The sequence below is a fragment of the Mus caroli genome, unplaced genomic scaffold, assembly GCF_978045245.1.
Source record: "Mus caroli unplaced genomic scaffold, Mus_caroli_1 scaffold_20, whole genome shotgun sequence".
Lineage (NCBI taxonomy): Eukaryota > Metazoa > Chordata > Mammalia > Rodentia > Muridae > Mus > Mus caroli.
The window spans coordinates 30,380,820-30,397,649 of record NW_028227275.1 but is presented as its reverse complement, the minus strand read 5'-3'; the positions used below and the strand labels follow the sequence as shown (position 1 = coordinate 30,397,649).

General features: G+C 39.4%; 1 protein-coding gene across 3 annotated transcripts in view; it reads right to left on the bottom strand.

The window, feature by feature from the left end:
* Positions 1-2,095: 2,095 nt before the first annotated feature.
* Prkg1 (protein kinase cGMP-dependent 1) overlaps positions 2,096-16,830 on the bottom strand; it is a 1,217,686-nt gene continuing 1,202,951 nt past the window's right edge. For all 3 annotated transcript variants that reach the window (XM_021151357.3, XM_021151356.3, XM_085834099.1), the window contains 4 exons: positions 16,632-16,754; positions 16,484-16,546; positions 8,939-9,005; positions 2,096-6,592 (listed from right to left, as the gene is read on the bottom strand). In XM_021151357.3, the coding sequence (XP_021007016.1) occupies positions 6,494-6,592; positions 8,939-9,005; positions 16,484-16,546; positions 16,632-16,754 (352 nt within the window). In that variant the 3' untranslated portion in view covers positions 2,096-6,493. The remainder of the gene's footprint in view (positions 6,593-8,938; positions 9,006-16,483; positions 16,547-16,631; positions 16,755-16,830) is intronic.

Sequence of the window (16,830 nt, the reverse complement as noted above, 5' to 3'; positions counted from 1 at the left end):
CAGGGGATTCCAGAAGCTTCTATGATGATGGCAGAGAGATACATGTATCTTTTGGTTTCGAACACAGACATGATGCTGTTTTAGGAAAGTAGCAGTAGTAGACTCTCCTCTAGGGTGCATGACCTCAGCAGCCATAGGTCGTTGGCTCGGTTTATAGTAACAGGCATGAATGCCCTGCTTTTGAGTGGGGCTTAAGTCCTATTAGATGGCTGTTGGTTGCTCACATCGTAGATATTGCATCCTTGAGTGTATCTTGCAATGCTGGTCATTCTCATGGCTTGTAGGCTCACACTGGGCAAGAAGACTGCCAACTACTTTTCTCTCTTGGCAGCATGCAAAGCACCTTCAGCTACTATGAGAGCTAGTCCTCAGGGAGGAGGCCTCCAGGTCCATTTTAACCCAACTCCTCCAAGTCCTGTGTCTGAAGTGTGTGGTGTTTTCATTTATAGGGCCTCACCTTCAAGTTCTGTGAGGCAACCAAGGGCAACAGTGGTAGCTTATGCTGTTTTAGAAATCTCTTGAACGCCACTGATCAACTGGAATGGAGGTTTTGCATGCCTGATACTGTCTCCTTCCTCTCTCTGTGTGTACAAATCATACCTTATGCAGAATATACTATGTCTATTCCTCTCCTTCTGTATGTGTTCCCTCCTTTTTCTAATTAAATATACTTCCTCTGAAGAGAACCATTAATTAGTAATCTAATGGCAAATGTTCAGGCCTGAATGCATATACACAAGTTACACTATAAAGACTGAGCATGTCTGCGTGTGTGTGTGTGTGTGTGTGTGTGTGTAACAACAATTAATGCGAAAATAGGCCATAATTGATGTAATTTATTGTGATCTCAAGATTTTATTTATTTATTTATGTATATGAGTACACTATAGCTGTACAGTTGGTTGTGAGCCTTCATGTGATTGTTGGGAATTGTATTTCGGACCTCTGTTCGCTCCGGTTGGCCTGGCTTGATCCCCCATTCATTCAGTCCCTTCTTTCTCTGGCCGAAGATTTATTTATTATTATAGATAAGTACACTGTTGCTGTCTTCAGACACACCAGAAGAGGGTTTCAGATCTCACTATGGGTGGTTGTGAGCCACCATGTGGTTGCTGCTTTCCGTTTGTCCTGGTGGGCACCATTCTGCTCCACCATGCCTTCCTGCTTTAATGGCCTGATTCTTGGAGACATCAAGGTTTGAAGATTTCCTCTAAGTTCTCTCTCTCAGGTGCTGGTCACAGTAATAAGAAGAGTGACTAATCAAGATAGGACACATTTAAGGCTGAAAAGCTGAGTAGAGATCTGTAACTAGTAGGAGATTCTTCTGTAAGACACTGACTTACTGATGCTGACTCCTATGAATAACTGTGTAATGACTTGACTCTACTGATGTGATAGTGGGGGAGTAGCCACCTCTAGCCTTTTATTATGTCATTTGTAAGCATGAATGTCACAACACACTGGGCTTAACATGGTGGATAATTTAAAAAAAATAAGAAATGAATAAAATCATTCTTAGAACTATGGTAGAAAAAAATGGGTAGATATTTCCTTCCAGGTTTTCACTGTCTGAGAAAGTTACTGGACTGGGTATCTGGTTTTCATAAAGGATATCTAGTTTTCATGAACTGTCACGGTAGTCCAAGCATGTCAGTGGGATAAAAGCAGTTGATTTGAGGGAACCCACATGTCAGCTTTACTGGGTTAGTCATTTCCTGCAATGAGGAGCAAAGGCGGCGGTGGCATGTAAGAGAGCTGAGTTTTTACATCCCTGTTGTCCTCAGCATCCTATGTCCTCTGTGTATCTGAACCTCAGTGGGAGGATCCAAGGAGCAAAGACACAGAACAGTGCTTTATATATCAAATACTCCAGGTTTGCTATGGAAATCTTGCTCTTCCCACTGCATGGTCTTCTGATATTATCTTTATTGAATTAAAAAACAACCAAACCATTGCCTTATGTTTCTATTATGCTATTTCATGAAAGACGCTTGGGTACTAGTTAGAGTGACTATGTGCCATCTCAAGTGCCGTACGGTACCACACTCATTCTATTGTTCGACTCATCTGGAATTAAAGACAAATAAGTTCAAAAGTAATTATTTTTTTTATTTCAACTCTATAAAGTATCCAACAGGCACTCTGCAATTACAGCTGCAGGGAAAATACAAAGCAAATCAAAGCAGGTTAAGTTATGAAAAAGTTTTTAATCTACATCAAAAGAGTGCAAGTGGCCAATGACCATTAGATGACAGTTTGTTGCATTCTAACAAAAGACTCGTTCATGTAGAACAAATTGTAAGAGGACAGTCAAATAACCATAGCTGTAAGAATACAAAAGAACTGACCAGTTGTAAAAACATCATACGTTGAAATAAACTTGATAAATGATGCTTAAAGAAATATCCCTTTACGTAGAAAGCCCAAACCTCTGCATCATAGCCAAGGTCCCAGAGCTCTGTCTGTTGTTGCAGGGCTAGAGAAGGAGGAGGGCTAACAACATACTTCCAACGGTTTGCTTTCAAAGTCTCCTGAAAACTCGCCTCATACATGATTTACATATACGAGAACTCAGAGAGCATCCTGTTTTGTTGAGGGGTGCACCAAGGTACATTTTCATTGGTTTCCTAACGAGGTTTGGAGAGCAGTCATTTCCAATTTTTCCTTTGGGTTTGACCATTGTTAATGGAATCTTAGAATGAGATATGTTAGGATTTGACTGCGCTACTTTTTTTTTTTTTTAAATTTGTTGAGTCTGCACAGCTTTAGCAAAACAGGAATATCTGTATACAGACTGATAGTATGTCATATAGTAATTTGACCTGCACATACATTTATACATTTCACAGAAATGACGCTGTATCTCATGAACAGACACACAGCTCTGGTACATTGAACAGAAATAAGATAACAACTTCATCATTTCTGTAATTCATCAATATTATATAATAAAGGCTTATAAATTGTTAGCAGAAAGAACTGTAAAACGCAGCAAGCTAAGAAAGGACAACATTTTGAGGTGTGTTTGTCTTTGTCATGCAGCATAACACCAAATTTGTTTTCTTAATAAGATGCCATGAGTTTAAGGCACTTGCAACAACGCCAGATAGCCAGGTCATGTTCTAAACTATGGGACAGATGGGTGACAGTACTGTTGACTTAAGTTTCAATAATACTAACAATTGTAACGTCCATTCAAGTCTACTTGGACCTAAAACATTATTTAATACAAATAAAATAAAATAATGCTGTGAAACACTAAAAAAAGTTATATGTACCACAAAATATCACACAAAAATATCTATTTACATAAATATTTGTTGTGGTCCTATCCTGAAAGAAAATGTGGTGGATAATGCACAAATCGCCTCTGTTGTATAAAGTCAGTTTTAATACACTTGTGTTCAATATGGTAGCTGACTTCTTTAGGTTTGCCATCAAGCCTGTCATTTGGAAATAAAGTGAGGACGATTCCACAGTTTAGAAATTATTCTACATGTGTAATTCACATGTATCTTCCCTAATTTTAGGGAAAAAACCCTATGACTAATGAGGATCATAATAAAAATAAATTTGTTTTAAATGCTACATGGATCTCGTTTACATCCAAAAAACAAAGAAGATCACAAGTATAAAAATCAACCTTAACAATTTTCCAAAACTCATTTTCTCTAATGTGTTCGATCTTCTTAAACATTGTGATGTCCTTTCTCGGCGGTTTGCTGTTTTGCTGCGATTTCGGACACACAGGAAGCCCTATTTCCCACACACAAAACTATCAACAGGAAAGTCAGTTAGCAAATCAAACAGGTTGGCACTTTTCTATTTTATCCAGATGGTCTTTAGTACAACAAACCAAAATGGTCCAAAACCCAAGGGGGCATGGAAAAGTCCAGAAAGTTAAGATATGGTTTAGGAAGCTGACCATGAATTATAGCCCTAGTGTCTTCATTAAGACAAGATTTAAATCCTTAAAATTCAGTGTTGAAAATTTGATGAATGTTTTCTGTTAGCAGTTCATGGAAGATAAAGTTCACCTTTATCTTGTGGTTGTGTTAGGCATTCTAACTAATACTGTGGATGAAATGAACAAAGAAAACAAGTGGAAAATCATGAGCTGAAAGCAACAACTTTCTTCTTCACAGAACACACACACACACGCACACACACACATACACACACATGCACACACACACTCACATGCACACACGCACACACGAATGCACATGCACATGACACACACATGTTGCCTAAGCCTCGAACCCCAGTTCTTAAATACTTGGTCTGTGCTAATTCCTGGGTATCTGTGACTATTTGAAAAATTAAGAGAGACAGATCCCCTCTGCTAACAACAAGGCTAATAAAACACCGTCGCAAGCCTTTAGCATTCCTAAACCACACTATCTTGCAACAAAAATTATTGAACACTGATGATAATGATGGAATTATGTTTTTAAAGCCAGTTTAAAGATAAATAAACCTCCAGAAATCCCTGAACTTTAGCTTGATGTGTTTAATTTTATTTTATATAGTCTGTTGAAATCTATAGATCTCTTGGGAAATCTAGTAATCTTGAGAATTGCTTATGAAAGAGAGGATTCCAATCATCATCATGAGATCAAAGTTTTAATTGAACTTTTTCCTGCTTAAATATACACTCAGCAGTTTTAGGCTTCAAATGTAAATTTTAGAGTATTGTATTTTGATAGGATAAGCACAATTGAAAGTTTTAAGGATGAAATTTGAAACAAATATCATGTGATTTATTGGGTAGGCTATGATAATCTAATGGAAACATTTTTTTTTGTAGGAATTCATATATATAGGAAAAAAAACCCTACTGGAAAAATAGCAAACCTCTATTAACACACATATATCCAAATCAGGATGTTATCTTGGACAGTTGTTCATTTGTCTGTACAAATAAAATGTCACCTGCCAAGGGAAAACTCTGGAAAGTTGTGCCACTTAATAATAGCGGCCAACTGGCCTGCCAACAACACATTCTTGGTTTAATTTGATGATTCTTTTCCTCACGTGAAAAGGACAGTCCATCTGATATCTTCAAATCTTATCTTCTCTAGCTCACGTGAAATTTCAAGATTGCAATACCTCTGCTTGATTCAGCTAAAATGCCGTTTTGAGAAACCAGTTTCCTGCTTTTCCTTTCTTACCCCTTCTTACACTGATAAACTTCCCTAGGGAACAGTCCTCTACTCCTGGTTTTGCCTTCCTCCCTGGCCTCAAGTCAACAAAGCTCCTTAGTACAGTAAGTCTGAACGCCTCTGTCTTTGTGCTTTCAGACTGGACATATGTATTTTGTTTTGGTTCAGGCCTAAGACAAGAGACTAGTTTAAATACATTTTTAATATCCTTCCTCTCTGAGACCTGGACTGTGTTGCGATGTGTGACAGGAGTTTATTTTTAATAAAGTTGGTGAAAATGCTTGAGTCTCTGGCTAGACATGATGAGTAGAATCTGTGTCGTCCATTCAGACACTGATGTCACAGAAGAAAGAAAGTCATAGCACCTTTTCATTTTTATTTTTTGGATGGGTCTTAATTCCTCCCCACCCTCCTCCCCCTCTCCCCCCCAGGGGTTTATTCTTATAAAAGGGAATAGTTTAAGCCTCACTTTGAGGATGTTAGGTAATAAATAAAACCAATTGGCTGTTAATCATTTCCAGGACCATCTATAAGCACAATATGTTTTTTTTTTTTAAAAAGATATGAAATGGTGTTGTGAATTCCTTTCCCCACTTCCATATTGTCATGTCACTTTCTCAGTTTTCTTGCACTTTTTTCCATCTCCAAAAACACACTATGAACCCATCATGGGAGGCTCGTACAAGAACCATACAGTTGTGCTTTTTAAATCAGGGCCAATGTTTAGAACCGATCAGAAAGAAAAGATAACATTCAGTCTTGTCATCAGCTCGGAAAGAAACTCAGAAACACGTAGCACTGGTTTGACATGAACTCTGCGCCCCACAGATATGTGGTCCTCGTTGTACGATATATATCCCAGCTTGCAGTCACAGGCTCGATACCCCTCTCTTGATGAAAGGGGATGTAGCCCAGGTTCCGTACCACAGTCATCTGTCGTACCAAATATATTATTCTCTATCCTCCTTGGTAGTTCTAGCAAGATACAGACCCTTCTACTTGAAGTGTTTCCTACACTCTTTCAAAATATAATCAGAGCAAAGCAAGGCTACCGCAACAATAGAAACCATCATTTTACTGGCGAAAGGCTTTGCTTCAGGACCACCATGTCAACTGCTATTTTAGGTTCAAACATAAAACAGGTAAAGAGCACTATCGTCATCTAAGCGATAAGTCCTAATGCCACTGTAGTTACTGGAGCAGCATCGATCAAAGGCATCATGGTGACCCCGAGCACTAATCTTCTCTCTTTCCCTCAGGTTTGCTGGCAGCTGTGTCTCAGAAAAAAAGCTGTCTTCAGCAAGGCAGAAGCAGGTAAGAGAAATACATTAGAAGTCTATGTCCCAGCCTGAGTTGTCATCAGGTGGTGGCTCATCGCTGTCCTCAGGGAAACTGTCAAAATTGCTTGTGTCTGTGGGTGATGCAACCTGCAAGGGGACAGAAGGAACAAGAGGCTTTTGATGATTTGAGCAGAACTGTGACCTAGAGATTTTATTTTCTGTTATTGAAAAGGATCGCTCTTTATTTTAAAACAGGTACCACAAAAGCAAAATCTGTATATACTGATGGGTGACCTGACAGATGGATGCATTCAATAATGTTTAGGTCAGATTTAAGATAGGCCTCTTGAATCATTTTTGGTCCTTGTGAAGGCTTTGAGCATCCTTTCCTCTAGCTCTGAAAGGTGAAGCTCCTCTTTGCGTTCACTCTCCCTGCTCTGATGCATTAGCAGCCAGTGCTTTCTGTTTCGCTCTAACTCGGTAGCTATAGATCAAATACCCTTTCTTCACTCTTCTTGCCATCCTTATTTTTATCAGCCTGTAATTTCAACATTGTAAGGGGAACTTGCCTTTAGAGACATGGGGCTAACTGTGTACTCTCTTTCTCTTTCTGTACCTGAATGAAGAAAGTGACTCCTCTCCCCTACTCATGTTGTGACAAATGCCAGAATTTCAGTCTGTTTACAGAAAGATAGTATTTTATCTTGCAAATGTACGAATCATCTTTTTCCATTGGACTAGAATTGTGGTGCTGTTGTTTTGAGACAGGGTCTCACTGGGTAGCCTCTGCTTGTTTGGGACTCAATATGTAAACCAGGCTGGCCTTGAACTTATAGAGATCCACCTGTTTCTGCCTCCCTTGGGATTAAAGGTGTGAGTGCTGGGATTTAAAGGTGTGTGCCACCACGCCTGACATTGGGTTTGAATTTTTCTTTTCTTTTCCTTTCCTTTCCTTTCCTTTCCTTTCCTTTCCTTTCCTTTCCTTTCCTTTCCTTTCCTTTCCTTTCCTTTCCTTTCCTTTCCTCCTTCTCCATTCAGAGAGCATTTTGGAACATGTACTATGGTATGGATGTCTTGCTTTCAATTCTGAGTAACTGAGCAAGTGCAAACAGACATTCTTGTTATACCCAGGGGAAATTAGACCGTCGTCGTTAATTATTGTGTACATAAAACAAATAATCACAGAAACCTGTAAGGAATTCCAAAATTATAGCATTATGAAAAAACATACAAGGTGCTATGAAAACTTAAGTGGTCATAGAAAATCTATTTGCAAAGATGTTATTTTAACTTAATAATTTTTCAATAAAGAGGAGGTAGCCCACACCAAGGCCCTAAAAAGGTTCTATGTTCTAGAGCTAATTAACTGGCCAAGATGGTCACATAAGAGAGGAGGGTGTAATGGCAGAAAGCTAGAGAGGCAGGCATATGATGAAATTTATAGGTGTATTTTTAAAAAAGTATAATGAGAGAATTCTAAGAAACATGTTGATTCCAAGTATAATGGAAGTTTAGAGATTTATTCTAAACTTGAGCACAATTCTTACAGATTGGCTGGTTAAGTCCAATCTTCAGAACATCAGCCAAAACCCTTGTAATATTCCTATCATATAAAGTAGCCCCAGATAAATTTAGGTGAGAAAAATTTACATCAAATATCTGGGGCTTCCAGTTTCTTACTCTACCGTTACGCTGAAGACAAACCCCCCGGAATGTAATTGGGATCTACGCTGTGAGGTGTGAGTGCAGTATTTTTACTTTGTTTCCTGAATGAAAAACAATCAGTGGAGAAATACATCTTGGAAGAAAGGAAAAATGTTTCTGTATACAAAGAATCTTGAATTAATCCAAGAGCGCCGGAGCATTTAACAAAATCCACAGAGCTACAAAGGGCTCCCTTCACCATTCACGAAGTGCAGTGGGATGCATTAGATGGCAGATTCAGGTGAAAGATACAAGTTCAGGCAGTTGTCTATTTTAGGTTAATATGGTACACACAGTCCATGTGGTAAAGTAGCTCTTTAACAGCATGCCTCTCTACCCCTTGCCAAGTAAACTATGCTGGGAAAATAGAGCCTCTTTATAGATATTAATGGAAGGAGGGAAGAACACATGACTTCACAGTCATGCTGGGGTAGATATAGATGTACAGATGAGACTGGACATACATGCTTGCTGTAAATGTATACACTCTTCTAGCTTCAGATGCACATTCATCTTTAACATGTACCATAACAAAAGCTGACGGGTGCTCATGAATAAAGCACATCTGAATTCCAATGAAGAATTTAAAAAGAAAAAGATAGGTTACATGTATAACGACCAATCCTAGACTTGTTGGTATCATGTTTGGATTTTAGAATATGTCATCATTTTAATATGCTGCTTCATAGGTTTTGTTATCTGATGATAAAACTCTAAAAATAACAAGTCTTTGTTGGTTAAAAGGTACCATCAAGGGCACACCATTCATAAGCCAAAAAGTCTACTTACACTTGGAATTATGGGAGGTGTCAAGGTGCCTTTTCTTAAGCCTTCCCAATTAAAGCCCTCAAACCACCTAGGAAGCAAAAATAAAGACAATTAAGACACTGCCTCTCTGCTAAATATTCTCACTATAAAATGTTTGATATACGTGGTAGAAAGCAGCCATGCAAATGTTTTCATGTGATGGAAATAGACATCATTTCTATTTAATTTTGATCTTGTTTTTCCACCTGGGAAAGGGTCTCATGGAGTCTAGGAAAGGGTCTTGGACTTGCAATATAGAAGATAATGACTTTGAACTATGGATCCTTCTGCCTCCAGTTCGATGTGCTGGCATTTCAGATCTGTGCTACCACATCTGGCTCAGAATGTTTTCAATTAGCTTATTTTATAAAATGTTAAAAACTATTCAAATATTTAAATATTTAAAAATAATTATATCATATATTTATAACTGTTAAGTATTTTATTTAATAACAAATATAAATCAAATATAATATGTAAAACAATGTTAAAGATATAAAATAATAAATATAATTATTAAACATCAAATAATAAATATAATTATTAAACATCAAATAATTAAAATAATTATAATTACTATTGTAGTTTTATCTATAAAATATTTTACAGTTAAGTGTAAATTTTAAAATATTTACATTCAGAGTTTAGTTGCCAAATTCACACATTAATTTACCACACAACATTTTTTTGTAATTTCAATTTTTGTCTGTATGTTTAAGTTATTGCCATATCATAATTTAAAGAATGTCATAACATGCTTAACTCTGTGCATTACAAATACTTTCCATCTTTGCCAGTGAGTCAACATCCCAGGTATGGTGGAGGTAGAAGATCAGAGACCAGTCCCACATTGTCACTTGTAGCAGCCTGAGATGGTCTTTCAGAGACCTCTACTAAGGTGTAAAAGGGATTCTTGATCTTATTGCATAAAATAATTTCAGATGAGCCAGTGTATGGCAGAGTTAGAATTTGTTAGGAAAAGATTTTTACCATAGATTTCAGCATGGGGGTTACTAGAAAGAAACACCTGTGAAGAATAAGACTCGCCCAGGTATGGATTCAAGCATCTCAAGAGATGGTGTGATATATGTGTTAACAATAGCCTCATATATATATACATATATATATACATATATATGTGTGTATATATATGTATATACATGTATGTGTATATATATGTATGTATATGTATGTATGTATATATATGTATATATGTGTGTGTGTATGTATATATATGTGTGTATACACACACACACACACACATATATATGATTTTTGTGGCTCAAGCTGAACCTCAAAAGTTTGCTAAGACAACATGTCCTGTTGCCCTCTTTTTGGGGTATATAGGGTGGCTCCATGGATACCTTGGTTTCCAATTTGATAAGGTAAATGGTCGCTAACTCACACGAGGGGATCTAGACACACCTCTACCTATCCATGAGGCTCCTAGAACACTGTAGGCTTATAGAAGGAAAGGAGAAAGACCATATGGAATAGGGCTTTTGAGTCTGACTCGCTGTTTTAACATTGCTATTTGCGGCATTCCTCAAAAGAATCTTGTCCCTACACAGGTGACCTTCACAGCAAGGGTCTTTGTTCTGTCTTTATGTATGTAGTGATATTTACATATTTTTCATACGATACTAAGTCAGCTTATAAGACAATTGAACATTGATGTAAACTGGAAGAGTAAATTAGCTAAAACTCCTCTTAATTCACAATATAATGGGGATTTAAGACAGCTCCCAGCTCCAGTAGCCTCAACAGACAAAGCTTGGTCATTTGTCCCAATTATGCAAGTTGAAGAGACTGTAATGGCAAGGGTTAGAGAGAGGGGTTTGATTTATGTAGTTGTGCTATAGAAACAGCTATTCTGACTGGTGTGAGGTGGAATCTCAGGGTTGTTTTGATTTGCATTTCCTTGATGACTAAGGATGTTGAACATTTCTTTAGGTGCTTCTTGGCCATTCGGTATTTCTCAATTGAGAATTCTTTGTTTAGCTCTGTACCCCATTTTAAAAATAGGGTTATTTGGTTCTCTGGAGTCTAACTTCTTGATTTCTTTGTATATATTGGATATTAGCCCTATATCAGATGTAGGATTGGTAAAGACCTTTTCCTGATCTGTTGGTTGCCATTTTGATCTGAAACTCCAGGTAACTCCGCCACACCCATTCTGCCCCAGTTACTGCCCATCAGTCACCCACACAACACACTACTTCTAAACCACATGGATTGGATGAACAACTCCAAGGATGTCCCCACACCAATTCAGCTTGCCTTTCCAGTTGCTAGGTACCCACTGTGGTCCTGCTCCCATAAACATAGCATAGAGTCTGACCTGGAACTTCAGTGAGGACTTCTAAGCCCAGTCTATGATCCCAATTCTATCAGCGACTCTACACCCTACTCCTATGCTCCTGCCGCTCCACCTGGTACCACATCATGTCTAATATAGTGCTTCCAGTAGGAATTCTGTACCCATTTAGCCTGCTTGGCTATAAGCCATCTCACTTACAGAGTCACCCAACATAAGTCTGACCTGGAACACCAGGGCGGTTCCTCAGATCGTCTGTGCCCACTCAATTATCAGCCACCCTACCTGCCACATCACCTGCCACTGCTTAGACAATAACCCAGAACTCCGGACAGAATTCCCAGGCCTGGCCCATCCACCTGCCTGCATATTAGTCACTCTACCCAGTTCCCTAAGTGAAAACTGATCTGGAACTCCAGGTAGGTTGCCAAGAATCCTTCCATTGTCCTGCTTATCGGCTGAACTCTGAACTACCTGGATCTGGCAGGGGACAATAGGCAGGTCTTCTGAGACCTTTTCTGCCTGTACTGCTGCCCACCAGCCTTTTTATTCTCTGCAGTAAGTGGAATACAACCCATACATCCATGTAGCTTCCTCTAGACCCATTCTGCCTATGTGCCTGCCTATCAGTCACCTCCCCCATCACTCCATCCTGGCCTCATACAGAATCCAACCAGGAATTTCTGGTATGTTCCCCAAACCTGTTCCAATCCCCCACTTGCTGTAGGCAGCTGGCGCCTAAAAGATGGCGCCAGTCTCCAGCGTTGGTCTCCGCCAACACCAGTGTGCAGGCAGGCGCTAGCCCGAATCTGGTGCCAACCCCTCCCGAGCGGGTGCATGCAAATTAAGGTGCCGGCAGACTGACCAATCCCAGGAGGACACATAGCCCTCCCCAGTGCTGGGGTGTATATAAGGAGTCCTCCCTGGGTTACCGGGGTTCCCGTAGCATCGAGGAGTTCCTGGAATAAAGCTGTTGAGAAGAATCCAACCGTGTTGCGTTTTTCCTTGCCGCACGAGGTGGGTGCAACAACTTGCCTACCAGCCACCCTATTCACTGCATCCAGTGTGACTTTGTACTCTATTACATCCCATAGTGCATCTTCTTACCGCATGCTACCCTACCCATACACTGCTACCATACAGTATACAGTTGTCTCTGAACTCCAGGTAGGTCCCCCAAAGCCAAACTTCTCAACTACCTGCTTATTGCACGCAACACTCTTCTCCAGCACAGTATGGAGTTTGACCTGGAACTCCAGGTAGAAACTCCCAAAGACAGTCTTCCTCTCTACCTCCCAAGGCACCCGGGGCTCATAAGGTCTTGTGCCTCTAACTCCAGATAAGGATACCCAGCCTGGCTCCCACCCCACCCACCTCCACCTGAGGATGGTGTGCTGTCCTATATTCTATCCCTACAGAGCATTGCCCACTCTCACTGTGCTCCCAGCTCCTCCAACCCAAGGAACACCCGTAGAAACCAAGGAGGGCTCCACAGCTCCAGACTGACAGAGAGATTCTCCCAGGCCTCAGAGACCCACAGGTGGTATCTCACTTGCTGAGTTAGGGTTACTTCTGAAACCCCATCTACATATCAACACAGAGTGGCCCCAAGACTGAACACCAAGAACCATTCAGCTGATCCATAACCTAGAAAGTTAGGGGAGCAGTGAACAAAACATTCAGGAAATCTGAGACACTATAAAAAGACCAAAGATACAAATTATAACTATAGGCGGGAAAACCTAGGTCAAAGGCACAGAATAGATTTTCGATAAAATTGTAGAAGAAAAATCCCCAAATCTAAAGCAAGAGATGCTCATTAAACTGCAGGAGGTACAAAGAGCAGCAAATAGGCAGGGCCAGAAAAGAAACTCCTGAAAAAAAAATCACATAATCAGAGCTATAGATGTTTTAATCAACAGGACAAAGAAAGCAGCGGACAGAAAGAACGAGTCATTCCTAAGAACAGGTCCATCAGAATAGCACTTGCCTTTTCCAGGGAGACTTCCAAAGCCAGAGGGTCTGGAATGATGTTCTACAAGTGCTAAAAGACCACAGACAGCAGCCTAAACTACCACTACCTTACCAAGGAATTGTGGGCTTTCAGCTCCTATGATGGCTGTCTTTGAAGAAGGAAATTGCTCAAGGTTTCTTAGTAAATGTCCCCACTCAGAGGCCTGCAGTGAACATTGAAGTGTTGCAGAAAACTCTGGGCATGTAAACATATTCAATATTCCTTTCAGCGTTGGGGTTTTCTTCTTTGCCTTAGGCAGTAATTTAGGATCACATACTAAGTAGACTTGTGTGGTATCTATAAGGATGACCCTAAGCCACAGCCCCGGGAATTACCAATTTAGAAAAGCCCCGTGTCTTCTATGTAGCAGAGTAAGATACAGCATTGTGACTCCTTACTTAAAAGCTAGGTAAGGGACAACCCCAGATGCACAGCTTACTTTAGCAGCTGGACTCTATAATGTGCACATAGCTAAGACACTCACAACCTGTAGTAGCCATGGCAATGCTGGCAGGTAAGCAAAAATCACTCTGATAAACCCGTCCCAAAACCAAATGAAAGTCCATCTTACACCAAAGCAGAGAAGGCATAGGTCACAGACTGCCTGAAAATGACTGGTGAACTTAAGGCAACATAAAACTCTTGATTCAAACAGATCAGCTGAATATCATGCAGAGACTTCATGACTCATTCCCCCTGGGAAGAAAAGCATTAACTGTTCTAGTTGTTTATGTCTTTTGGGGTTAAAGGATCATAAAGTCTACAATTCAAATAGTCACAATGTCCTGTCTGCTTTGTCTTCATAATTACCCAGGAGGCAGAACTAAGCACCTTGCCCTAAGTCATTATAAAAGGTCGGCACATTCTGAGGAGATTGACCACGAGATTTTACCCAAGTGCCTCCCTGTCAGGAATATAAATATCTCCCTGTGCGCTGACAATTTCAGGGTGGAGAGAGATCCAACTGCGCACAGACTGAGAGAACCCACATGCTATATTGTATAATAAAAATTGTCCCTGCTGAGACTCGCCAGTCTCAGTGATAACATGGTACTTAAACCCGTAAATTCTGAAAAGCTTTAACATCATCTTCAAGGAATAGACAAATAAGGCATTGTAATATTGCAACTTCCTAAATGCAGAGACAAGCCCTACTTTACAAATTCACATGTTTGGCATTGTGTCAAATTAGGCACAATTAGCAAATATACTCAGTGGTCACAACCTAAGTATGTTTTTTTTTTTTTTTTTTTAATTTGTTCTACCACTGGATGTCGTCTTGGAATTGTTCTTTTATGTTTTGCCACATTCTCAATATACAACTCCTGGTAAGTTTTTATGTCAGCCCAAAGGCTCTCAACTTTGGAAGTCAAAAAGTATCCATGAGGAGTTAGAGGGGTAAACAGAGGGTGGCTATGGTCAATGATCATATGCCATTGTATACATACATGGAATTCTCAAAGACTGAAGATTTTTAAAAAGACTATAAGGAGAGTGACCCTCGATATTCCAAGAACCCGCGCTGTTCATTATTAGAGTGGAGTGCATCTGTATCTGACATGTCAGGCTTACTGTTGTGCCCCACTCTAGGTCAGATTCCGACTTAAGTTTTAGTCATTCCCTAGCACTGTGGTTGTCAGATATCTCACGCATAAAGAGGCACTGTTGTTCTGTTGCTAATATTAAAGATATCAATCTATGTTATACTTTCTCATTTATATCGTTTGATGTCCCAAGTATCTCTTATCATTTCCATGGGATGATACTCCTCCAGCGTCCAAACTCAGATTCTTATCTCATCCTTAGATATCACAGTTTCAGACATTAGCTAGCATTCCTGTTCAGCATTTAAAGAAGTTTTAGAATATGCATCTTTGAATGAACATTATGCACCATGAAGACCAAGGGATCAAAGCTTCAGAGGGGGAAACTGAGACAAGATAGAAAGAGAAAACTAAGAAGGCAGGAGAAGTAATGTTTCACTCTGAAGTCTTGTCAAAGTCTCCTGCTAGATCAGAGTTAAGAACCACATCCCAGTTACCCATCTGCTGTGAAGATCGCCTACATAGAGACAAAGTTCCTTTTATACAGTTAAAACGGCAAGTAATCAGCTTGATTCCTTGTTGTAACCCTACAGCTAATTCCTTGTAAACCTATAATTACCTAAAGGTCTCACCAGAAAGCACATCTGTAGTAAAAGATGCCTTATCCCTTTGTGCAATCCTGGAGACTCAGTTTTCTAATTTATCATATTTCTATTCTAACCAAGGTATTTCTTTTGGAAAAAGAAGTTTCTTAGCAATCCTTAAAGATGAAAGCTGACAGCCACCAAACAGGTGGCTACTGTTAAGACACCCACATGTCTTGGGAAGGCCACGCCCATACTTGGGTATACCTTCTTTTTGAGTACTCTCTTTGTATCCATCCCTATGCTTACCATAGAAATCTCTTTCTAGTAACTTCAGCTCTGTTTCATCTTTGCCTGACCTGAAACATAGGACTCTCCTCAGCAAAGTCAAGAATCCCATTTTTACTTGAGTAGAGATATCCTAAAGAGAAGATTCAGTTACTATAAGTGAGATGTAGAGGTGTATCCCTAGCTCCTGCATCCTCCAGTGCCACTGATGCTCAGCAATCTCTCTCTCTCTCCCCCTTTCTCTCTCTCATAAATATATCCTTTAATTAAAAATAAATGTTTTAGTAAAGCAATTTTGTTTTTATTATGCAACAAAGAATAAAATACCACCACGCCTTTAATCCTAGCACTCGGGAGGCAGAGGCAGGCGGATTTCTGAGTTCGAGGCCAGCCTGGTCTACAAAGTGAGTTCCAGGACAGCCAGGGCTATACAGAGAAACCCTGTCTCGAAAAACCAAAAAAAAAAAAAAAAAAAAAAAAAAAATCAAAATTATCAACATGTATTTTTTTCTTTGTGACAAAGGGGGTAAGCCATTACCCCTTAATGTTAATTGAGAGAAACTGAGTCAGTGAATTGCTGGATATTAATGAGCAAATTTCCATATATACACATATATTTCCATATATATACATATACATACACACACACACATATGTTTTTAAAAGGCTAAAATTCTCTCCAAATGTTCTCTTCAATAGCTAAAAACTTCCACCTTGGGGAATTCATCATGATTTCTGAATTCTAAAATCTAAAGTTATATTTAAAAAAAGAACACTTACTTGTGTTTCTGAATGTCTTTGACTCCGTTTTTCAAATTTCCTAACCTCTCTGATGGGTTGTCCCTAAAAATGAAATAATTGTCATGTGAAAAAAGATGAATATTTTTGCAGAATGGTTCCTTAAAAGTGATGCACTCCGAACACTTACCTGCATAGTTTTTTAATTAAATTAGCAGCATTTTTTGCAATCTTCTTTGGAAATTCTATCATGTCAATCCCCCGCAGTATGATATTGTAGGTTTTCATTGGATCTGGGCCTGAGAAAGGTGGGCTGGCAGGGAGGAAGATAGAAGAGATGATATTTTACTCTCTGAATAAGAATTAAAGTGTCCTCACAGTCACATGCT